Here is a 24,162-nt window from a genome sequence, read left to right on the forward strand (position 1 = left end):
TTGAAGTATTTAACCGGAAGTACTATTTCAACAACGGGAACTTGTCATTACTTAATAATAACAGCAAGGTCGAGCACTGGGTCTGCGACTTGACTCTTGGAGAGTGCGTTACACCTGTGAGGTACCTCCGGATGTCAGAAACGTGGTGCGTCATTAGCACAGGAGAGATATGAGGACGCTGTTCCGTCCTCGTACTGTATGGAAACTGCAGCAGAGTAAGCGAGGGGTCGCCTCAGTTTTATAGAGAGTTACATTTTGACACACTGCTATCTGGTAGGATCTAGCTAGGTAGCTAAGTTGCCCATGAGCATGAGCTCCGCTCCAAATCACGGTCCCGTTTCAGAGACAGGACTGCCCGGCAAACCCGTGTCCGCTGTCTCGTTCGGCGGACGACTACAGAAGGTCTTTAGCCATGTGAAGGTAGAAAACCTGATCGCGGGACTCAGCGGGGGAGTGGTGTCAACTCTGGTGCTTCATCCTTTGGACCTGGTCAAAATCAGGTTTGCAGGTACGGCATGAAAATATGAACTTTTAAAATCAATTTCCTTAGTGTCTGATGTGTCATGCTGCTATGACTTTACTTGAATCTGCTAAGAAACTACTGCTATGATGTGTTTAATTTGTATCATATGACTTCAAGGTCCGTAATGTCTTTTAAATGCAGTAAGTGATGGACTTGAATTAAGACCGAAGTATAGTGGCATGGTGCACTGCATGAAGAGTGTCTGGCAGCAGGAGGGACTGAGGGGACTCTATCAAGGCGTGACACCCAACGTTTGGGGTGCTGGTGCATCTTGGGGCCTCTACTTCTTCTTGTACGTAAGCTATAAGCTTTAATGAGGACATGAAACGCTACACATGAAAGATAATTTACATCATGGAGCCCTGTTCGCAAAAACTGACGTAGGTGTAACACTTTCTGTGAAGCTAGATCACTTTTGTGCTGTCCCTGGCTGTTACAATGAGTTTTATGTTAAGAAACCGAGGATGTACTGTCCACTTTCACTGTCTGACTCTTTAGCAGTAAGTGGCTGCTTGTTGTTTTGTTAGCTGCACTGAAACTGGAGAATCTAGCTGTTAGCCGTAATGTTCGGGTTTGTACAACACCCTATGAATGAAAAAAGCAGCATGTATGACTTTACAACTGCAAGATGTCTTATTGCCCTTGCCCTGTTCCCTCACAGCTACAACGCAATCAAAGGGTACACAAAGGAAGGTCGTCAGGCTGAACTGAGTGCCACAGAACACCTGGTGTCAGCGGCTGAAGCTGGTTAGTACTACCCGTGTTTGAACGCTGCTGCACTCCCCCACCATATAATCAGCACATGATCAATAACAGCAGCTAGATATGACTGCTACAAGCTGGTAGTAACTGACAGGGAGTTGGTTACTTGTGGTTCAGGGCAGCCTTACATGCTTGTGTGAATGGGGGAAACGAAGGCATTTACAGCCTTCACAAGATTTTCAATGGAAATAAATTGAAGAAGCCGATGACAGGGAGGTTTTATAGCTACCATCAACAGTATAAAAATGAAACCAAAACAGATGTTTTATTGATTTGATCTTGTGATTTTTTATTTTATTTTTATTTTTTATTTTTTTTTCTTTCCCGCCATCAGGCACTTACACCATTCTAATGAGAAGGTTAGAATTATACCTGGGTGGCATTAAAGAGCCTAATGCACAAATGCACTCTGTTGCGCTTCTTGTTCAGTTTGGTGACACGGTGAGCTAATTCCAAACTGTGTTGTGCACAAACAGCTGGGCATTTGTGTGAGATCTCTAGCACAACTTCAAATAGGTCTTTTTTCCTGTACCACTTTAAAGTCAGGAAGTCCTTGGTCCTGTTCGTCAAGTCATAGATATTGAGTTATAGTAAATGACTCTTCACTGAGGGGCCTGTGTGCTAATCATGGGTCTAACAAAGTAATAGAAGTCACGTGTGTTTCCTAGTGACATTTCCTTTCTTGTCCTTGCCTAGGCATCCTCACGCTCACCCTTACCAATCCAATCTGGGTGACCAAGACCCGGTTGGTGCTGCAGTACAGTGCTGACCGAAATGGCAAGCAGTACAAGGGGATGTTTGATGCTTTGGTTAAGATCTACCGCCATGAAGGAGTGTCTGGACTCTACAAGGTGAGACATGAGTGTGTTAGTGTTCCTTATGATGTAAGATTGCATGGTTAGCAAGTTTAAACATTTGGGAGGGGTGGCTTAAACTGGGAGATTTTTCTACACCTGTTAATGCCAGAATGTTTTAGTAGTCTTTATTACTTCCATATATTTATTCTCAACTTTCCTTCTTTAAAATATTATCCCTGTTGAGTAGCACTCACAGACATAATTTCCTCGTCCATGCTCCTTTGTGTCTGCCTCGTCCCAGATGGTGAGATTCAGTGTAACAAGTTGATAACCCTCATTTGTGGCAGCTTTTCTGTCATTTGTTTGGTTCAGCTTAAACATGCATACCCACTCATAAAGAAATCACAGGCATCTCAGCTTTGTTACTGAGATGGCACACTAGCAACAATTCCTTAAAGACCTGACAAAAAAAGTAGCCCACTGTGGTTTTCAGACTACCTGTTGGTGTCAGAGGAGAGACTGTGCTGTCGCTCGCTTAGATACCAACATGGTGTGTTTGTGTGTGTGGTGGGGATCATTAGGTTTACCACCAAACATTCAGTGGAGATTAGGACTCATATTTCATATTCAGATTTTGGGAGTAAGTACACTCATTGTTAAAGAAAGAAGGCTCGGCCCTGGTGCAGCTTTTGTTGGTTTGCTGAGTGATGTCCTGGCATGTTTTCTTTTTGAATTATTTAGCTTTTTTCATGTTTCTAAGTGGGGGGACAAATTAATGTGTTCTGAATATCCCATCAGATCTCACTTTTGCTTATTTTGATAGGAATACTGAAGACCTTGTAGGCGCTATTGACTTTAATCACCACTAGAGGGCATCAGCTACCTTTCTAGCTGGAAAAAAACACAACCCATTTATACAGGAGTGGAGGTTTTAAGCAGTATGTCAGCTTCTTCATTAACAATATTGAATTGTAATTTGCTGTCGGAAATGTTATACCTAAAGTTCAAGAGAAAATAGGGCCAAGGGCCCTTAATTTAATTAAGTTCATTTTCATTTATATAACGCTAAATCACAACAACAGTCACTTCAAGGCTCTTAATATTGTAAGGTATAAACCCTACAGTAAAAACCACAACAATCAGATGATCCCCTATAGCAGGGGTCCCCAATCCCAGTCCACGAGGGCCGGTGTCCCCGCAGGTTTTAGATCTCACCCTGGGTCAACACACCTGAATCACATGATTGGTTCATTACCAGGCCTCTGGAGAACTTCAAGACAGTTGAGACGGTAATTTATCCATTTAAATCAGCTGTGATGGATCAAGGACACATCTAAAACCTGCAGGGACACCGGCCCTCGTGGACTGGGATTGGGGACCCCTGCCCTATAGCAACCAGTTGGCGACAGTGGGAAGGAAAAACTCCCCTTAACAGAAACCTCCAGCGGAACCAGGTTCACTAAGGGGAGACAAGACAAAAGACACACTGTGGAAGAGAGCCAGAGATTAATACGAACTAATGATTAAATGCAGAGGGGTGTATAAACACACAGAGAGTAAAGAGATGGGGAGTCACAGATGTGTGGGCTTTTCAGTGGATAAGTCACACTGTGGGAATTTGAGTGTCAAGTCAGACCGACTTACAGAGTATGTCTTTAAAAGGGTTATGTTCCCGGTCTGCTCGGCACGTCTCATGGAGCACTGCAGTTCATGACTTACGAAGAGCTCAAGAGAGACTACAACAAATACAGAAAAGCACATTCAGACGCAAAGCTGGTGAGTCACTAACCATGAGCCACAGACAGGCTGGAAACATTGTTTAATAAAACTCAGCCATAAGGCTTGTAACTTTTGAGTCTAATGAGACAGAGCCCACAGTTGATAACAAGTGACTCATCAGTTTTCCTACACTGCTCTGCTCCCTTCTTCCTCCTTCCATTTATCTGTCTGTGCAAACAGAACCCATTGGAATACATCACAATGGCAGCATTATCCAAAATATTTGCCGTGGCCACAACATACCCATATCAAGTGGTGCGAGCTCGCCTGCAAGACCAGCACAATAGATACAATGGAGTTATTGACGTCGTGAGACGGACATGGAGGTAAGACACCGATCCACTCACAGTGGGACCGAGCGTGCCGGCCCCGTCTCAGGTTCTGAGCACAGTTCGAGTGCCTGTTATGATTGATGCTTAACATTTTCCCACTTGTCTCCTCAGGAATGAAGGTACCCTTGGTTTCTACAAAGGCATCATCCCCAACTTGATCCGCGTCACCCCAGCCTGTTGCATCACCTTCGTGGTTTACGAGAATGTGTCTCACTTTTTTCTCGGGCAAAATAAATGAGGTTTTAAAAGCAGGGCACGGACTGCCCCGAATGCTGCAAACTCGTGCTGACACGTTGGCGCCGTGCGGAGGAGATGCAGGGGAGGACCGTGTTGATCGACGCCGAGCTGTCGTCGTCCAGTACGTGTAAATGTGCTGAAGTGAAAATCACTCATGTGCACTGAAAATAAGTGTTGCCAAATGGAGCAGCAACAGTTTTTTTTCAATACAACTTCCTGACAGTTGGTGAAAAATGGCAGACGCACAATGAAGTTATAGGGAGCATGTCTGTTGCTGTTCACCTTTATGGGGACAATGTTGCTTTAACAGTTTGTTTTTGTTTGTTTTTATTAAATACTGGTAGTGTGAGGGTCTTTTCTAAAGAGGTGGATGAATATTTCATCATGCAGCAGTTTTGTTTACACTTTATGCTTTCTGGCAACAGAGAGATACAGTCTCAACTATAAAACTATGAAAAACTTCATTATAAACATCAAATTCATGATCGGCTCAGGTTCAGATGTTGCAGATGTGTGAAATGATTTGCCTGATGAGTGCTTTTTTTTTCCCTGACGTTTTTGTGTCATTGTATCAGCTGTGCTTTATAAGATTTTATTATAAAATCTAAAATGTGCTTTAAATGCAGTCTCATGCCTGATTCATGTGAATACATTAAATGTTACTTTGTTGTTGCACAGGCAATAAATATGCAGTGTTTCAGAAGTGAGAAGTAACATTTCCTTAAAAAAGAAGCGCTTTATTAACAGTGATAATGCATATAAACAGGTCACAGGAGTACAGAGTTTAAAGGTACTGTCCATGTCTGTTGCTGTACTCTTAACGGCAGCCACAAGCTGAAAAAGCTACAGTACAAAGTTTATTTCCGGTAGACAGAAAAGTACAGTAATCGTAGGCTTGTCGACGGGTGTAGCATTTAAACAAAACTCAAAAACATTCACGTTCCCATCAGTGACGCCTCAGCAAACCACACCTGATCGTTGTGGCGCGTCGGATAACATGCTGTCACGCTACCAAAACTAGGTCCCTCCCATTCGTATTGCTTTATTTTCCTTACTTAGGCAATTCCTCTATGATAATCCTGGATACGGAATTCCAGCCTGTGGATGCGTCTCCTCTTGGATAATCAGCGCAGGTCCCCACCCACACCGCCACATCAACCAGCCCTGCTTTGACACCCTCACACAGCCCCTCAACTGCAGAGAGAGAGACGGAGAGGGAAAAAAAGAGAAGACGGTGCAAATGAATTTCAGGGAACACCCAAACCGAACGCCGAGACAAGTTGTTTTCTGACACAGCGGTGAAAAACTGGGCCTTTCAGGTTTAAAAACAGAAACAAAAAATAATTAAAACCATGTAATCTTTCATGTCTGCAGTCAACACTATTGTCATGTCTGTGCAGTTCATTTAAGGCTGTTCATTAGCTTAGCTTAAAAGGACTGAAGCTGGGGTGGAGCCAGCTTCACTTTCTAAAAGTCCCAAAGCAAAAAAGGGTGATAAATTGTGAGCTGTGGCTTCTTCACTTCCTCCATGAACAATTTGAGGAGCAGAAACTTGATGCTCTCAACTGTTGTTTCAGTTGATAACCCCGTATAATAACCCAGTCTTTTCTTAAAAAAAAAAAAAAAAACTTTAACCCTTCAAAACCTGCAGCTGAGACAGGTTGTCCCAACATGTTTTTGGCTGTAAATCTCACACACAGACTGTGTGTGAGGCACATGAATCCAATGCTCTAATACTGTGAATCTGAGAAGTGAACTGTTCTACACATCTATACAAGCCCTTTTGGGCACTTTCCAGAAAAAGTCTCCAGGTGTTCATCTCTCAGTTTCTGAAAGAACTGGAGCTGCTGTTACTCGCCCAAATCGCAGTAAAGAAGGGGGCTTGGTTTGCCATGTCAGCCTTGGCACATCAGGTCGCAGAAGGCTAATAAACAACATTTAATGTATTAAAAATACATTAAATGTATTTTTACAAGAAATGGGAGAAACTAGCTGTTTCCCCCGTTTCTTGACTTTGTTGTAGCTTAACTAGCTGCTGGAGTGTGCACACAGTTTTCATTTTAGTGTAAAAACCACAACAAAACATGAATTGGTCTGAAGTACAGTTAAAAATGTAAACTACAAAATCTAAGCGTCCTTATGTCCTTCATGTGAACCACTGGATTTAATTACTGCTTGGACTTTTTTCTCTCTTCTTATGGTGGGAAGCAACAGTTTCTTGCAGCAGCAACAGACTAAAAAATGTTCAACAGGAAATTCGTGTCACTCTTCACACAACTGCTTCTCAGGACGTCTGTTGTGAACGGCTCTCTTGAGGTTATTCCTATCTTTAAGTTCTGTCCTCTGACTTGGTTTCTCTAAAAGGTGGATTTTCTTTGAAGACATTCTTCACTAGCTTGACTTTGATGTTTAAAGTTATTGCTCCAGCCAGCATGGTGAGCTGTGCAGGCCCAGAGGCAGCAGAAGAGCTCTAAGACATCATGGTGCCACCACCCTGCTTTCTCCTTTAGAGCCTCCAATCTAGTGTCACTAATTGGAATAATTGGTAACTCCTGGCTCCAACTCTGATGATGCCATCAGCCGAGGGCTTGGAAGTCAAACCTGTTGATCTTAAGTGAGCCTGACCAGTGGAATTCCCATTTCTGTCAGTGTAAAGAAGTTTAATTGCACATTTGATCCCCAAGATATGTTAAAATAAGAAAAGGAAGCACAGTTTTAACAGGTAATCTTAGTTTTTTCTTTTTCTACGTGATAAAGAAATGCTTCTGTAACGGAAGAGAAAAACCTGTCAGCACAATTCTTCAGGCTAAAGTGTAAGAGATGGACATGTTAAATAGAAAATGTTCTTTTTTTATATTATGTATCATCATTTTGGGGTTTTTTTGTAAAGAAATTTCTACAGTTGACTGTGAAAAATGTTTTTTAAATCCTATACCTAATGACTTTGGTGTAGCATGAATGGCCATGGGGGAGGTCTTTATCAGTACTGATAAACCTGTAAAACTTATGAAAATACAGTTAAAAATTCAAAACTTTTGCCTTTCTTCACATTTTCCAAAGCTGTGAAATAGGACCAGATTTGAGTCTTTACTGGGCTGATTCTGGCTCCTGGGCCTTATGTTTGACACTCTTGGCTTAGGGGTTCATTGCTTTTCCTAACATGAACGAAAAGAGTGCAACTATTCATGTGTTATGAGCTAAAATATTTTGTGCTTGTTCATAATTAGGACTTGGATGAAGACCTGACATTAATACAGGAAATTCCACTTCACTTAATGTTTCTTTCCATAGCATTACTAGCACCGTGAGGTGGGAACAAGTATTGTTCAGAGTCTGTGTCGTACCTGAGGAAGTTCTGTGGATGTTGATGGTTGAGTTGAGCTCGGGACTCCCTTGGTCTAAGTAAATAATTGACTCTATGGGCAGTGGTCCTGTGCACTCCGCTCCGTTGAAGGTGAAGTACCACCTCTGGCAGCATGCGTTTTTACACTTGAGTCTGAGGGAGCCACTGAAGAGGACTCTGAGGGCGCTGTCAGAGCGCAGCTTGGTGAACGTGCAGTCCTGCGACGCAGAATGGAGCATAAGTGTGTGTTTAATGTGTGTTTGCAGTGATTGAAATGCCTGCATTCCCCACAGATACAGTGAGATACTTACAGCCACTTTACCCAGATCGATCCCGTAGTTCAGCGAGTTCCAGGCACACTGCTTGTAGTTGGGTTTCCAGGGTTCCTCAAAAACTTCAGTAACGCATTCTCCTTTCTCGCCTTTCAGTCCATCGCGGCCTGGGATACCAGGCGTCCCAGGAATGCCGTTGGCCCCAGGGTTACCGTCTCTTCCAGCGGTGCCTGCTGGACCCTGCAGGCAGCTGCCATACTGAAAAAAGAAACAAGGAGAAGAGGACATAGTGAAACAAAACCATACTACAACAACATGATAACAACAGAATCTATTGTTATCAGACTTCCTGTTTCAAGACTGTCTTTCTTCCAGTGAGGTTAAATCCCTGTTTAAACTGCATGCACCACAGACACCTAAATGCTGCCATCCATCCAACCATCACACACAAGGAGCCAGATTACACATCACACAAACAACTGTGCTGAAGGAAGTGCAAAAAGCCGTGTTATCCAAATCAAGCCAAAGCAACATGACCAACAACCATGAAGCCGCCGAGCAAGCAAAACATAGCTCTGCTGTTAATGAGGAACTGAAGGCTCGGCAGTGGCCTAAATTAGTGGCTGTCTGGCCACTCATCCCTTAATGTGATTCATTGTCCTGTTGAACCTTCTGCTATGTTTAAACAGACGCAGCATCCTACTCAGGCTGACTCAAACCCACGCAAACACACACACACAGACGGGGGGGCGCTTGCCAAGCCTTACCACATGCAAATATAGACACAATGAGGATCTAAATAGATCTGCCCAACGTGTTCCTCAAAGGGACGCTCTGACCAGTAGATTGCAGTGTGTCGTGTAGGTTCAAGCTTTTTTTAGGTGGAGGTGGCTTTTCCTTTGTAAGCAATTAGGGACACAAGTTGACATACAGAAATGTCTCCTCGCCCTTAAGTAAGCATGAAAGGTGAAAGCATTTTGCAGATTTTTGGAAGGTCGTTGTTGCCCTTTTGCTCAGTATGCATCTGTGAAGTAGTTATGGAGAGTAGGAGGGGGGCATGTGTCCAAAAGGCATTAGGGCAAGAAAAAAAAAAAGCAGAGGAGGAGAACAAAGAGCTTTTACACCAACATGGTCAAAGGAGCTTGCAAAGAAAAACACCAACATCTTAACCAGACTTAACCAGACTTGAATCTCTGGGGTGAAGTTTAAAAAAAAAGTATTTCAGATGATGTAAATCTGAAAAATGCCTGGAAGTTAGAGAGTCAGAGCATTTATCATCAGCTGCTGTGAAACAGATGGTCCAGTGTCTGTTTTAGCCATTACGCGGCTAACGCTGGAGCAACCTGGAGATGTGAGACCTGACATCATCTGTATAGAAGTCTGGGAAGTGTCTGGTGACAGCAGTAGATTGTGGGTTTGTATGCATGAAACTAAATAAAGCTGGAAGCATGGCTTTCATGCACCTTGGCAAAATTAGGTGGCAAAACGTGGAAACGATGCAAGGACTCCCCATTAGTCTTGGAGTTGGGTAAGGAAAAAGTCTTGGTGTTTTACTAAGATTTTTGGAGAGCTTTCAAAGCAGAGTAATGAATGGATCCTCTGTCCACTTCGCCACACAGCTGACTTTTATATTAGCTCCCAGTCTGCTCTTTCTATAGTGGTGCTGGCTGCCTGCATGAATTAGACTCCAGCCCTGCTGAATATTAGTCGCGTACAGTCTGCTACTGTAACTGGAAAACTAAAAGGCTGCAATTGGCCCGAAGAGCTGAGGAATCAGGAGCATTTTATGCGTTAGTCAACACAGAAGCAGGGCCTGAAGCTCTCCTGGAGCATGCAGAGCGGAGCCTGGGTATAATGCTCAGCTTTGCGCGATTTTTAGATTGAAAGGAAGCCGATGAGATGCAAAGCAGTATTTTCGTGATTACCATGTTGGCCAAGTAAGCAGGTCTTTCTTCTCCAGAGTGTCTAGTGCAGTTGGGTTTTTCGGCATCGTTTCCAGTACACTAGACACAGATGGTGACATAAGGTTTTTTTTTTTCCTTTCTTCTTTTTTAAAATTTAATCACTGTGGTCACGGTTGTGGAATATTAAAGAGAAACTGCTTGGGCGGGCTCGACTGGGTCCAGAAAAATAAATACTAGTTTCACTTCTGTTTGATTCCTAAAAGATTCAACATCTGTGTGTCCAGTTGGTTCCTTCAATCACTAAACAGATGCATCATTGAGGGTTATGAAATCCTATGCATAAACAATGTAAGATTGATAGGTATCGTGGGACTGTGAAATTAAACAGTTGAACTCTGCCTTGGGCACTGTTAAAAATATCATATTACCCAGCTTTAAACGTACATTTAAGTTTTTTGCCCAAATTGCACCCACTTATAAACTATTCAAACAGTCGGATGGATAACAAAGGCCAGCAAACAGTATGAGGCAGACCACAACTTCCTGTTTAGTCCCCCCTTATGTCCACTCAGTCGTGGAGGACAGCCAGATCTGGTCTGGAGTAATAGAAAAGCAGCTGAGTGTATAACAGCTACAAAGTGGGATTTTCTGATGTGCTGCTGTCCACACTATTCTACATGTGGATAAATCTTTTAAAACATTTTTTCCTTCCCTCTAATGTTTAAAGATACAATTTAAAAATAGCAATGCATAGCGCTAGAAAAAAGAAGCCCAGAATGAGTTGTAAAAATAGGCAAAATAGTCAGTGGATGTTAAATGGGATGCACCGAAAAACAACTAAATGACGGTAAAGCTGAGTGTAATAATTACATGTTGACGTGAGCCTTTTTTCTCTCTCCCAGAGTTATAATGCCACAAAATCTGTCCACTCCTCTCCTGCCACATGTCTACTTATTTTGGAAGCTGTCGTTAACGGCTACACGGTAATCTTATCTAACCCCTTTTACCTTGTCGGCGTCAGGATCCTTTCGGTAGCCTCTGCTTCTCACCTTTTCCACCGCATAAAGAGGCAAAGCCAGGCAGGCGAGCAGCAGCAGGCGGACAGCGAGAGGAGACATCACGCGTGCGACAGAGACGGCCGACTACCGTGCGTTCTGCGCGACTCCAGCCGGTTATAGCCCAGAGGGCTGGACCAGGAGAGGGGGAAGGAGCCAGTCACCTCACTGAAATGCACTCTAGGGAAAACATAGCTGTGAGAGTAACGTTAGGGTTAATAACTGACTCACACACAGTCACATTCATTTCCATGTTTAATTGAATATTTTATCAAAATGAAACAACAGTGGTAGAAAATTATATTAAAAAGAAAAAAAAAGTTCACAAAAATGTTTGGAGTACTGATAAGACTACAGTAGAGCTACATACGTCATAAGAAAGACCCTCATCCACATGTCAGAATAGGAACATAACATAGAAAACATACAAGATTCCCTTTTAGTGTTACTGAAACTGTCCTTTCACTCCCAAATAAATCTATGTAAGTGAACTGAGGGGTAGCTCAGTCCCTTACACAGCACACAGACAGCACAGTAAGGCACTCCTAATGAATCACAGATGTTGTTCTGGAGGTACTTGAAGTAGAGATGCTGCATGTGGTCTTTTTTTTATTTTAACAAAAATGATCTCAAAACTAATCTTTCTATTTATTTATGACAACTTAGTAATCAGTGGATAATGCTACTAATGACAAATAGTGCAAAACTTGTTTTGTTTCGTCGATTTCATACACTGTTGATACTATAGGGATATCGTGATGACTATATATAACCCTGGTATCAGAAAATGAAATATCATGATTATGGTTTTACAGAAATAAAACATTCCCCCACCATGTCCATGCACTCGTACTTTCAGTTTAAATCCACGTTCCAATCTTAATTTCTGCCTTTAAGTTTTAAAAAAACATGAACTCATGCATTAGATTTTCAATCATTTCCAACTAATCAATTTAGTAAAAAATTGAACTTAAAGATGCTCTTTCATCAATATTCCAAAAGAGAAAAGTAACACAGTAATAAAAAGTAAAGATGAACTTGATCGATAGTATTATTGAAATAAGTCAAGTTCATTTTGTTCATTTTCTGTTGGTATTTCAATGATGTCATAGATTTCTCTAGCCACAGTAACTATGAAGTAAAACTCAGATATCATGACAAGATTTTCTAAGCAAAAATACATTCTTTTAGAAAGCTTCAAAGCTGTATTTCACCAAAATTCACAGCTTTGAAGACAGTTCAGCACAGCATGCATTTCTGTAACAAAAACATGGAGAAATGACCAGAAAATGGAAAAATATATGTCTCTTTTAAGAAAAGTATTCAAAATAAAATCACAAGTTCTCTGAAAATCAGCTATATCAAGTTTAAGAGTACGCCTCAAAGGAGTGACACACAGTGTGTTTTACAGGATGACGTTTTAAGAACAATAGGACATTTAAAGACACTTTATCACAGGAAGACTTTCCTTGGATTCAATATTTGGCAATATTTTCACCTTAACAATTAAACTCTCAGTGTGGCGACCAGTCCAGTGAACGACTAAATATATGAGATATAAAAAAAGAGAATATTTACATAAATATTGCAATCGTTTACTAGCATGCATATATGCCACTGAAATCACAAGTTATAAAACAGCAGACTCAATGCATGTAGCTGTGCTGCTGCAACATTCAGGTCAAACACTGAGTAAAGCTGGAAGACAAAGTCATGACTTAAACAGACTAAATCGTCAAACACCGTTAGATGTGGGCTAACCCTCAGAACATCTGAAATACAAGTTTTGGTCTGTTTCCATTCAGTCACTCCAGTGTATTCAATAAAATCCCACAATGGGAACAACAACCAGCATCAAGCATGACTCCCATGTGACTGGTGTCATGGATGGGTGGATGGATGAGCAGACAAATTTGAAAGGTCAGATATCTCAGCAGCTGCTGTCCTTTGGGTCCTTGCGCTCCTCAGGCACCTGGAGCACCATCTGGTGGCTGGCGTCTTGGAGGCTGCTGGTGTGTGCTGGGTTTAAAGCTGAAAGCTGTTGCTTCTCACAGGGAATGTGCCTGACCTCTGATAGCTCGCTCCTTGGAGTTGCCCTAAAACCAGCCAGGACACATCACAGATTACTGCTGGTTAATGCTTGTCTGATGTTGCAGTGCATGTAATGTAAGGAACTGTACATATACAATCAATTTTTTAACATTTCAAAAATGGCATCTCACACCTCTCCTACTTACCTCCCATCTGCCACTCTGTGCAAGCTCTCTGAGCGACTGCTGACTTTACTGGAGCTCCCCGTTTTGCTGCGTCTCTCCCCCCCATCCCTCTCTCTTTCCCTATCTCTCTCCCCTCTCCTCGAGCTTCGACTGGAGGTGCCTCGGTCCAGGTGTTCCCTGGCTGAGGTCTCAGACAGTGAACCTTGCATGTGGGGCTCATGGTTGCCTAAGGCAGAGGTGCCTTGATTGCTGGTGGTGGAGACACTGGTGGGCGTGACTCCGGTACTCGTGCCCATGGACTTGGAGATGACCTTGAGTTTGTGGGAGCTTGGTTTGTAGTGCTTCTTCTTGTGCTGAACCCGGTTGTTGTGCTTTAGGAAGAACTCGCAGGACTCCTGGAGCACCCGACGGCTCTCGCTGATGGGGCTGTGGGTCACATGACATGGCATTAAACACATGATCTAGAATACTGTATTCTCACTCCATCAGTGACTGTGTGAAAGATCTTCCACGTGTTTTGCTGTGGTCAGAGTTGTGTCTTACTCTTTATTGCGGGTCCTGTTGAAAAAGTAGGCCCACTCAGAGCAGGTCTTCTTACTGCTGACCCAGAATACTGCAGATATGCCAACCACCAATGTCATCAAGTATTTCACCAGAAACAGGGAGAGGTCAGGGCGTTCATGATCTGTGGTCTAAAACAGTAACAAACTCAATGGTAATGAGATCCTTGTGATTTAGAGCAACTGGTTAAATAAAAAAATTCAATTTCTTACTTAAGACAAAGTCAAGCATTTCCAGTACAGGCATCAGGTACTGACTGTCAAAACAAGACTAAGCTATTTCCCACTGCAGCGCTTATAAGCTCACGTATTGTATCTTCCACATACCATACAGATATCCACTGATGTATAATTCTTGCACTACTAAAGCACTTCTAATGAATTTGGACCACACCACCAAATGACCGAACATGGGCACTACATGCTGTATGAAACAACAACAGGACAAAGACCTGGCCACTGAAATATCTGAAGGTGTGCGGCAGACTGCTTGGGAAATACAGTCGTCCTCCACCAGTTCCTGAGCTTGGAGAGACTCCTGTTGGAAAACCTTGAATTTTGGTCGCTCCTAAACAGAAGTCCGAACAAACTGGTGCTCAACTGGCTTGATGGAGGAAAAAATGGTTAATAATGTCCATATGTTTTGGACTTGCACCTTTATGTTTTGGGGATTTGTGGGAATTATTTCTAAAGTCTTTTGCTTTAATGTTTGCAGAAGTTTGACATTACTTTATGTTGGATACACCCCCATTACAAGATGCTGTGTTAGTGTTAATGTTGTCAAACATATCCTGAGACATGACATATTGTATACGGCTCCAAAGAGAATTGTGAGAATAACAGAGGGAGAAACAGTGTGCTTATTTGGCCCTTGAGACAAACTGATGATGCCAATTTTTTCTCCCCACCATCTTTTTTAAAATTTATAACCCTGCATTAAATTGTGATTCATCTAAAGACCTCTTGTTCTTTGTTTTTATTTATTTTAATGTGGAAAAATTATATTTAATAAATTAAAGAAAACTCATGTATTCTGCACTACATTTTTGAGGTACCGCAGCTTCTAAGACGTCTGTTACTTCCACACTGATCTGTCATAACAGTCTTGATTTTGGAATCCCTGTACTCTGCAGGACATTATAGATATTTAATAATTGGGATTTTTAAACAGATGAGCCTTTTGGATCCTTCTGAGCCCTGATCAGTTTTATGAAATTTTCACTGTGCTTTGGTTTTGCCCTTTTTCAGCAGTCTAAAAAAGCTTGTCCTAAACTTTCACCCCATCTTTACTGAATGAATAGTCACAACAACCTGGTTTAAGCAGGGGATGCTATACTCCTGGCAGCGGTCGTTTATCCAGGTGTTCTCCCAGCTGCTGCGGTGGCTCTGTTCGTAGGTGTAGCAGGCTAGCAGGGTGACCAGCGGGACCAGGTAGAGGCAGCTGAACACGCCGATGCGAATCATGAATTTCTTAAGCTTCTCCTGGTTGCGCTCGTCGTGCTGGATGACCTGTCGGACGTGATTCAGAGAAACGATACCTGCCAGGATGAGGAAGAGGCCGACTATGACGCCCACGCACAGTGGCGCCAGTACAAAGTAGCGCAGCGCATCCAGGTCGTAGAGCCCCACAAAACAGACTCCGCTGATGTTGTCTCCTTCAACTTTGTTCAGAGCCAGCAGCATGACAGTGAGTGCCCCAGGGATCCCCCAGGCAGCAGAGTGGAACCACACCTTAGACAAAATAAAAATATTGACTGAGCTGTAACTGCACATATTTCCTTGTTGTGTTTGCTTCCTATTTGCTACTAGGAAACAAACCTAAATACTTAAGAACCTTACCGCTTTCTTCTCAATGGCCTCACAGCTCCACTTGGGGCCGGCTGCCAGGAACCAGGTGATGGTGAGTATAACCCACCAGACGATACCGGCGATGGAGAAGAAGTAGAGAAGCATAAAAAGCAGAGTGCAGCCTTTGCTCTGAGAGCCCAACACCACTGTGTCAACCCCAGCAGGATGGGCCGCTTTGATGCAGGCTGCATTGTTTCCCAGCAGGAAGCCGATGAAGTATATGAGCGAGACAAAGCTATAGCACACAGCATAGAAGATTATGGGCCGCTCTGGGTAACGGAAGCGTTTGACGTCAATAAGGAATGTGAGGAAGGTGAAGAGTGTAGCACCCAGGCAGATGATGGAGCACACACCGATGAAGCTCTTTGCAAATTCTATGTCGTGGGGTTTGAAGTACATGTTGGAGCAAGGTGGAGCACAGTCCTGGGCGCCTAGGAATGATGAGCCATGACCTGGCTTGGTCTTTAGCTGCAATGGGCACCAGAAGCCCAGCTCTCTCTTAGCGGATGAGGAGATTGCTGGGGTGGTTAAAGGGGCTGGAGAACCAGGCACACTGCAAGGGTCCAATCTAGAGCATAAATAACAATATAACAGGATAAGTGCCTCAACATGAATTGTGGGTAATGAAACCGGGGAAGGATATTTTCTTACTTTTCACACATTTCAGGAGGCCAGGGGACATCAAAGGTGTGGATGTTCTTCTCACAGTCGGACCGAACAGCATTGCACTGCTCCCTGCAGGGGTGGATCACCTTATTCTCCTCGGTGCATGCTGGGATAAAGACTTGGCACAGGAAGTGGTGGACATCTGGAGAGCACTTCAGGTTTATCAGGGGCATAAATGGCTGAAATTGAAGAGATTAAACATACTATATTAAAAATCGGTTTTCCATTATAACAACTATTATTGCACTCTGTTCTTCCATTACGTTTAGATGCAAGTTACATCACCTGAGAACTTTGAATATACTGATAGATTTGAAGGCTTGACAGCCCTACTCGTGACCTGAACACTCACATGTGCGTGCATGAGTTATATAGCATTCCCTAAAGAAACCTTTGAAGTAGCTTAAATCTAAGTTTTCCAGCTATAACTTTTCTTTGAAGAGCTTCCAAAGCATTTTCATGATGTTACAGCTATGTACAGTCTGCCTACACTGGTGAATCCAGTATTTCCACAGACTGTGCTGTGCTGGGGGAGTAGGTGTAGGTAGCAGTCTGCACAGTTTGAAGTTTTTAAACATTTTTCTCTGAAAAATAGACAGACAGTAACCTGTAAGATTGTGAAATTACTTTTGTAAATGCAACTGGAAAAGAGGCATAAATATAATGATTTTACTTGTGTTATAAGTGCAGTCTGCATGACTGGACATTGTAATATAATAAGCACTGAGATTACAAATGATCAGGGTAGCAAAAGCTGGTGAAAATATTTATGCTACATAAGCAACAGTACACTATAGTAACACACAAAACTGTCCATTCATCGGCCGGAAACCATGATCAACCAGAGCATTGGAAGGGGGGGTATAGGTGGCAGGAAATGAGAGTGCGGACATTTGGAAACAACCAGGGACAGGCCAAGAAGGCTGGAATGCACAGAGCTGTTCATGGGAAGGTTGCTGAGGATATGTGTGGAGGACAGCCTTATTATTTTTGGATCGACACCAGCTACATCACTTGGAGTAATATGCATGTTCAATACATAACCAGTTAATAGTGACAGGCATGCATTAGCACAGGCTAAGTGTGTTGTGCTGTGTTGTATTGTGTGTATTTCAGAGTACTCCACACTCTCGACCTCATCACTGGATAGCTTGCTGTAAATCTAAACTGCCGATATGCGCAAAGGAAATCCACACGACCACACTTGAGCATATTGCACTAGTTGATGTTTTCTCTTCTCTGCTTTTTCTGGCTCCAGGCCCACATCTCTGGGCCCTGGGCTTGCCCCCTCAGACATTAAGCGTCCTTGTTTCTCTCCTCTGGAGGTCCTGGACTTGAGGCTCCTCGTGGCTGAACAATCTGACCTTTATTTTCTTTAGAGCACTTACTGTAAAAACTGCCCTCATTTCAAAAACCTTCCAACAGGATCAGCTGCAAAATTTGAGCTGATTTGCTCTTTAGGGCAAAATCCTTCGCAGAGAATTTCTGCACAATGTACTTTAAGTATTAAGTGAAGTTTTTTTTTGTTTTGTTTTTTTAAAGATGACTCTTACTTTTCAAAGTTTTACTCAAACTTTCAAGGCCCCCGAGTGTCCGTTATAGTGTGTCAGTTTGTCTTTCCATTCTCTCTATATTCTAACACTTCAAAGTTTTTGCTCTTTCCAAAGCTGGCAAACACTAGTGGAAGGGCAGGAAAAGGTTAGCCCTCCTCCGGAAAATCCTACTGATAGGCTGGACTGTGCCCAGAATAAAGCAGAAACCTGCCTGATTCCAACGTCAGAGCTTTGTGATAAATCATTGCACATGTTCAAAGCGGGCTATGTTTAGTATTTAACGTTGAATGAAGGCCAGAGAGTGTAAGCCTGTCACCTGGGAGACAGGACTGCGGAGGTAGGACCGTGTGTGTGTGTGTGTGTGTGTGTGTGTGTGTGTGTGTGTGTGTGTGTGTGTGTGTGTGTGTGTTGGGGGGGTATTAAGAGACAGAGGATACTCCTTGTGGTATGCACAGCAGGCTTTGTGTGCGACTGGGTGTGGCCCTCCCCTTCCTCCAGAAATCAAAGAGCCCTCACAACAAAGTCACTGAAGTTGCCCGTGGCCAAGGTTGCCATGAAATAAGAAGCTGATACCTTTGCCAGATGCCACACAAAAGACTCCTACAGATCATGCTCAACACTCCACACCAAATGCACGTAACCCAAACCCCCAGGAATGCCAGGAGACAGGATGCAACAGCTAGAGAAACATTTCTGCTGAGGATATGTGCAAGACAACAAATGGTCTTAAAGCACATTAGCCAAAGTGCCACAGGGTTGACGGAGCAAAGCTGAAACACCAGTTACACAAACTTAGACTTTAGTCACAGCAAAGGGTGGTGATTAAAGAGAACACTACTAGTCTGAAGAGAAGTCAAATTTAAGATTAGAATTCTCTAAATCTGAGCAGATATTAAGCATATTTTTCCACTATGAAAAAGAAGACTGATTTTTGTATTCTATGCATGGAAGAAAATTTTAATCTGCAGGGTGTAAATCTCTAATTACACCAGTTCAGTGTCATTTGAGAGTTACTGTTGCTAAGAGATGGTCTACTGACTTCTGTTGTGTAATACTGACTGGAGCACATAACAGCCCAGTACAGTCTATAAACCTTTATACAAGAGCACAGCTTATAGGTGCTTCTACGTATACAGCTAGACTTCTTAGCTTGTGTTAGATTTTTCCTAATTTGTTGATGCCAACAAATGATCAGACAGTTATATCACAACAACAGGTCCTTGAGCTCAGCCCAAATGTTACACTGTGATCTGAATCATGACCTGAATTTACACAATAAAGGGACAGGAGATTTTCCCGCAGTTTCGAATGATGAAGACAGAATTTTGGAGAAATGAAAAAAAAAACAAACAACAACCATCAAACATATATATGATTGTGCTTTCTGTTATAATTGTACGTTTATTCTGTTGAAAACAAACACAATTAAGTCGTTTTTCTTCCTGAATCAAGATTACCCATATGGAAAAGATATATATAAATCTTATAAAGTTTGTATCTGTCTTGTGTGAAACTTGTATGAAAAGCATATAAGAGTGAAAACAGATATAAGATCCCTTGAAAAATTATATAGTGAAACTTGTATGTTTTGGATACTTACTAAAACAATGTACAAAAGTAATGAGAAAGTGGCCACTTTCATGAGTAATCACATATAAGTTTTTACTATTTCTTTTCCATATGGGTATACACTGAATTACCACTGGATATTTTGAGCCAATCTGGATATTGACTTTTGAAAGTTCAAAAACCCTGATAACATGTTTGCATATGGTATTTTAAACATACCTGAAAAATGCCGATAATAATGTTCCAAAACCGATAAAGGCGTTACTTACATAAGGATAAATTAACTTAGCTTGGATTCGGATTACATGCCTCATTTCAACCATTCATCAGTCATCCAGGTGTTAGTCAGAACATCACCCACTAATTGGATGGAAAAGTGGTCACGCAATAACAGTCAATACCAAGACCAAATGCACCCCATAGCCACCTATACTTACATGCAATCGCATGAGTGCGTGCAAATGAAGAAAAAAACCCTAAACTGATTTGACTTATCAGAAGATCAACAAGAAACCCACAAATTGCAAAAGTAATGAGCTGAAAAATGTTGATTACCCTAAAAAAGAAAGCTGCCTCTCAGCTTAGCGTGCAGAATTAGCTGTTGGCTCCACTGATCGGCTGAGAGCCATCGATTTTCTGATAAATACCGTTCCACGTTTACTGTGTGTTGATGGCTATTTCACATCCTTCCATTTCTATTGCATTTTTGCCTCTTTAGCAAAGCCCAGTGGAAATCTTATGGCTGCCAGGGAGAATGGAGTTTTTTGGATTTCTACTTGTTATTAATTAAGTACTTTCTGTTTGGTGTCGCTGCTGCAGGCTTTCGATTATTGTTAGGGTGAGTCTGAGCTGATTTCCTGTAAAGTAAACTGTGAATCTTAGCTCTGGTGATATTGAGTGTTTAATCCCTATTTAGCTTCATTGTTGTCCTATTATGTTGCTGTTCTATTATAGATACTTATTATAGTGATAAGCTCCATTTTGTATAGCTTAAATTCTGGTTCACGCCTTGTGTATTTGTAGTTGTAATAATGTTCTTCCCTGTGTTTTTCTTTGTCTCATTTCTGTATTTGTGGTTTGTGTTTTCTTCTCTTGTAGAACTTTAAGTCTGCTTTGGTTATTTCCTCTTTAGCTTTGACAGTTTATTTTCTTCACGTCCTGTGTGTTGCTTCCTGACGGTCTCCTCCAGGTTGTGCTCAGCTGTGTGTAATTACTTACACCTGTGTCTCGTCTCCCTCCTGTCTGATATTCCTTAATCAGCCTCCAGAATAAAAATCGTCCTGGCCTTCTCTTTGTTGTTTTCTCTGCTTAGTTCTGTGCACAATTCTGTGAAATGACTGTGGATGCACCTGTTTTGCTCCCCATCTGGCCTCTTGTTTTTGTGATTTTTGGACTTTGGTTTTGGACTTAGTCAGTGATTAAAGCTTGTGACACATTTTTGTTATAACTAAGAATATTCTTCTTTCTTAACTTCTTTTACTTGTAAGAGGAACCCTAAGCAGAGCCTTCTTCTACCGCAAAGGTTTCTTAAAAGCCTCCCTTTAGAATTTAAGTGGACAGATTCACAGTTTAATCACTCGCTATTTCTTTTAACAATCAGATGTGATTTGTGGACAAACTGTGGCTGGTAAATACTGTGTGTCAGTTGAAGTCCATTACAAAATGGTAATTATATTTCAATCAATATGTGCTTCAGTATGGGCTGAGAGACACCGTCAATTAGTAACCGGAGCCACAAACAGCGCTGATGGCACTAATAATGACAATTATATGGACATGATATTCATCATCGCTGAATGTGGCCTGAAGTATAATTTCCAATTATAAGGAGAGGAAGCGTTTTTTCAACGTTCCATGGAAACCAAGACTGATGAGAACCTTTGAGGTGGGCCAGAGGCTGCCTGGATAAGTCAATAAACTCTGCATTAGCCCAATATACACTTTGAACAAATTCAGCCTAATTTTACATAAATTCTACTAGAATTTAAAATAAGTTCTGTGGGGTTGAATCATTTTTGACAATTGTTCACATGCTTAGCTTGCTTGGCCCGCCTAATCTATAAAACACTGGACCTTTAAATAAAAATGAATCACTGTATGCTTGCACGATGCATAGGCATACAGATTTCTACAGATAAATGTTGTGTAATGTTACGAGGGCTCACCTGCATGCGGTTGTATGCGATATCCTGATCATAGTGGCCCATCATGTTGGGGAAGAAGGTCATGTTGTAGGACGTCTCCAAGCACCGATGCACTCTGATAGGCTCACACGTAAACAGGCTGTGGGCATGACAGCTTCCCACCCACATCAGTGCCAGGCACACCCACAGTGGTCCTGGCATCAGCATTGTGATGAGTGAGTAGGAGTGGGCGTGTGCACAGTTCTTTTTTTGTGTGTGTATAAACTAATTCGAGTTTCTTTTTAACTGCGTGCGAGGACGTCTTGGCCTGGTTCAGACTGTCATCCGTGTATCATTCCTCCCAGGGACATCTCAGTGGAGCTGGTGGGCGCTGCAGCAGGTAGAATTTCTTCATGGTGAGTCAGCAAGTGCCTATAGGCCACAGATAGGAATTCCACATCCCTGAAAAGAAGGTACTTATTGTGACACAGGTTTATATTTTCAGACACACAGAGAAGTGGACGCACAAACCGAATTTTCAGCAAGATATCCCTTCAGAAATCCCAGCTTAGGAGGTTTTTCTTTTTCAATAGTACCTCATTTACTGCACAATTTCAGTTTTAGGAAAACAACCTGGCATGCATTGTTCCGTCACTTAAAAAATAAACACATTTTCATGATTTCAGTGCATCCTTACAAGTCCGTTGAGGTCTTAAAATCTTTGAGAAGTTTAGTTTGGGAAGCACTGCTTAGAGACTCCTCAGTCAGATGGAATCAAGCTACCAAAATCCAGTCAATCCCCACGCAGGCCTCGAGTGCATGCTTTTTACACAGGGTGGGGAATGCGCAAGATCCATGCTGATTCAGAAGAATGAGTCTCGGCTTGTTGATGCACATTAAACTTCACATTAAAGTGTCAGAGTTCCACATACACACTTGGTTTACGAGCCACTGAGAAACCTGAACGGCAGACAGCCTGCTGTACTTTCCCACTGATGTTTTGCCTTTCATAAAAACAGAGTATGTGTAGGTTTAGGCTTGTTCCTGGTGACCTAACAAGGGGCCCACAGATTATGCATTTATTTGATATAACTTCTGGTTATATTCTGAATTTTAACAATTTGAGCAAAGCTAGCTTTGGATCAGTTTGCACAGAATTCTTGTCCATTGAGACTAAAGAGACACATCGTTTATATAGGTACTCATCTCTCTGATGATTATCTTATCACTGATGATAAGCGCTTAATATTACCGCATCCCTTTTTCCACGTACAACAAAATTCAGCAGTCCTCAAAGTACAGCATGTAGTCAAGGAGGTTCATAGTGCTAAAGTAGCTAAAAAGTAATTTACGCTTAATAAGCCCTTTGGTTAGCATATTAGCGATATACCAGGAATAGTTAGCAGGGTAAATATTTGACACGTTCCACCAACACTTCGACATACCATGCAGACATGGCTACAAACAGACATAATAAGTTGATATTACTGTCCAATTACTTGCATATGTCAAAGCTAATTACGTTTTAAATCAATACGCGAGTCCACGGCGGCCAGGAAAGCCGTTTGTTTCCCCGTAAATGACACACCAGCTGTGGGGAGACAGTGCAGTCAACATCCCTGCCTCGGTCGCTGCCATGGGACAAGGGGCCGAAACAACTTCGCCACAACCAAGCAGAAAGAACCCATGAGGGGGTAAAAATGCGAAACACGAAAACTTACCCCCAAATACCCAAGAGTTAGCTGACTTTATGAATAGTTGCAGGATCTGCCCGGTGAGGAATTTGGTAGCGTGTTTCCTGAGATAAGCTCCCGCACCTTCCCACCAACTATTCCCGTCCTGCTCTGAACTAAAGATGCTTTCAGGTGCAATTGGAAATATGAAGTGTTTTTTTGTTTGTTTGTTTTTTAAGTTAAAATCTAAGTTTCACGGTAGTTTGTGGGTGGGAGACTTCATGTGTATAATAGCCTTTTATATTAAAAAAAATTAAAGGGCAAGTTCATCTTTAAAAGAGTGGCGTACTGTACATACTAACTTTACAGGTCACTAAACTAGCAGTTGAATGCCCCAACGAGAGTAACAATGTCAGTATAGACAGGAAGCACTTAAACGCCGCGTACGTGCAGACGGCAGATAAAGGATGAAACAATGCAAAATACAGCTGAGAGGGTTTATTAACAAACACCAACTTTTCTATTTTTTTACAACAATCATAACTTATAGAATATAATTCTATAATTTCGGTATTTTCCACAATTACCACTAGATGGAAGTGGGTGATTTTACCATTTAAAAATGTGTCATGATGTTTTGCAAGTGACAAAATGCAGTCGTATACAGATAAAACTGCACTGACGTTTCCTGTAATACTGATATCAAAAATATAAGGGTAACAATGATCTCACAGATGCGTGCAACTACACAGTGTTATATTTCTTCTTTTGCTACTTTCAGTGGAGCAGCGTAGTATCGCCAAATTTGCCGGGCACCCCGTGGAAATCCTATGAGGACCCCTGGTGTCCCAGTAGTGTCTACAATACTGCATGTAGCACACGCAGAGGCATCCCCAACAATTTGCCATGCCTCAATTATCCACCTGGAGGCGCTCTCTCCCGACTGTGTC

At 42.1% G+C, this 24,162-nt stretch overlaps 3 protein-coding genes across 8 annotated transcripts; 1 reads left to right on the forward strand and 2 right to left on the reverse strand.

Annotated features, from left to right (window-relative positions):
- The first annotated feature begins 56 nt into the window (after positions 1 to 56).
- Positions 57 to 5,051, forward strand: LOC147318534 (solute carrier family 25 member 32-like). Its single transcript, XM_086310525.1, has 7 exons — positions 57 to 508; positions 665 to 815; positions 1,185 to 1,270; positions 1,982 to 2,136; positions 3,745 to 3,858; positions 4,042 to 4,187; positions 4,305 to 5,051. The coding sequence occupies exons 1-7, from the start codon at positions 304 to 306 to the stop codon at positions 4,429 to 4,431; spliced, it is 984 nt and encodes a 327-aa protein (XP_086166651.1). The 5' UTR covers positions 57 to 303; the 3' UTR covers positions 4,432 to 5,051.
- A 90-nt stretch (positions 5,052 to 5,141) lies between these two features.
- Positions 5,142 to 11,113, reverse strand: LOC147318535 (collagen triple helix repeat-containing protein 1-like). Of its 4 annotated transcripts, none has more exons than XM_086310526.1 (5): positions 10,957 to 11,113; positions 9,971 to 10,048; positions 8,085 to 8,303; positions 7,775 to 7,991; positions 5,142 to 5,624 (listed from the first exon to the last, which is right to left on the reverse strand). In XM_086310526.1, exons 1-5 carry the CDS (start codon positions 11,065 to 11,067, stop codon positions 5,482 to 5,484), a joined length of 768 nt encoding a protein of 255 aa, XP_086166652.1. In that variant the 5' UTR covers positions 11,068 to 11,113; the 3' UTR covers positions 5,142 to 5,481. The 4 variants fall into 4 exon arrangements, with proteins under 4 accessions (XP_086166652.1, XP_086166653.1, XP_086166655.1 ...); XM_086310527.1 differs by having other exon boundaries at positions 10,999 to 11,097; XM_086310529.1 differs by lacking the exon at positions 9,971 to 10,048 and having other exon boundaries at positions 10,999 to 11,110.
- Positions 11,114 to 11,246: 133 nt separating this feature from the next.
- On the reverse strand, positions 11,247 to 23,396 carry fzd6 (frizzled class receptor 6). Of its 3 annotated transcripts, none has more exons than XM_086310524.1 (8): positions 23,261 to 23,396; positions 21,582 to 22,001; positions 16,280 to 16,473; positions 15,620 to 16,196; positions 15,092 to 15,511; positions 13,764 to 13,912; positions 13,242 to 13,646; positions 11,247 to 13,100 (listed from the first exon to the last, which is right to left on the reverse strand). In XM_086310524.1, the coding sequence occupies exons 2-8, from the start codon at positions 21,765 to 21,767 to the stop codon at positions 12,935 to 12,937; spliced, it is 2,097 nt and encodes a 698-aa protein (XP_086166650.1). In that variant the 5' UTR covers positions 21,768 to 22,001; positions 23,261 to 23,396; the 3' UTR covers positions 11,247 to 12,934. The 3 variants fall into 3 exon arrangements, with proteins under 3 accessions (XP_086166650.1, XP_086166647.1, XP_086166649.1); XM_086310521.1 differs by having other exon boundaries at positions 15,089 to 15,511; XM_086310523.1 differs by lacking the exon at positions 23,261 to 23,396 and adding an exon at positions 23,062 to 23,189 and having other exon boundaries at positions 15,089 to 15,511.
- Positions 23,397 to 24,162: the final 766 nt, after the last annotated feature.

The sequence above is a fragment of the Aulonocara sp. 'chitande type north' Nkhata Bay genome, linkage group LG11 (assembly GCF_057382095.1).
Source record: "Aulonocara sp. 'chitande type north' Nkhata Bay isolate Kocher_YH1m ecotype deep benthic linkage group LG11, A_spYH_male_GT1.1, whole genome shotgun sequence".
Taxonomy (NCBI): Eukaryota; Metazoa; Chordata; class Actinopteri; order Cichliformes; family Cichlidae; genus Aulonocara; species Aulonocara sp. 'chitande type north' Nkhata Bay.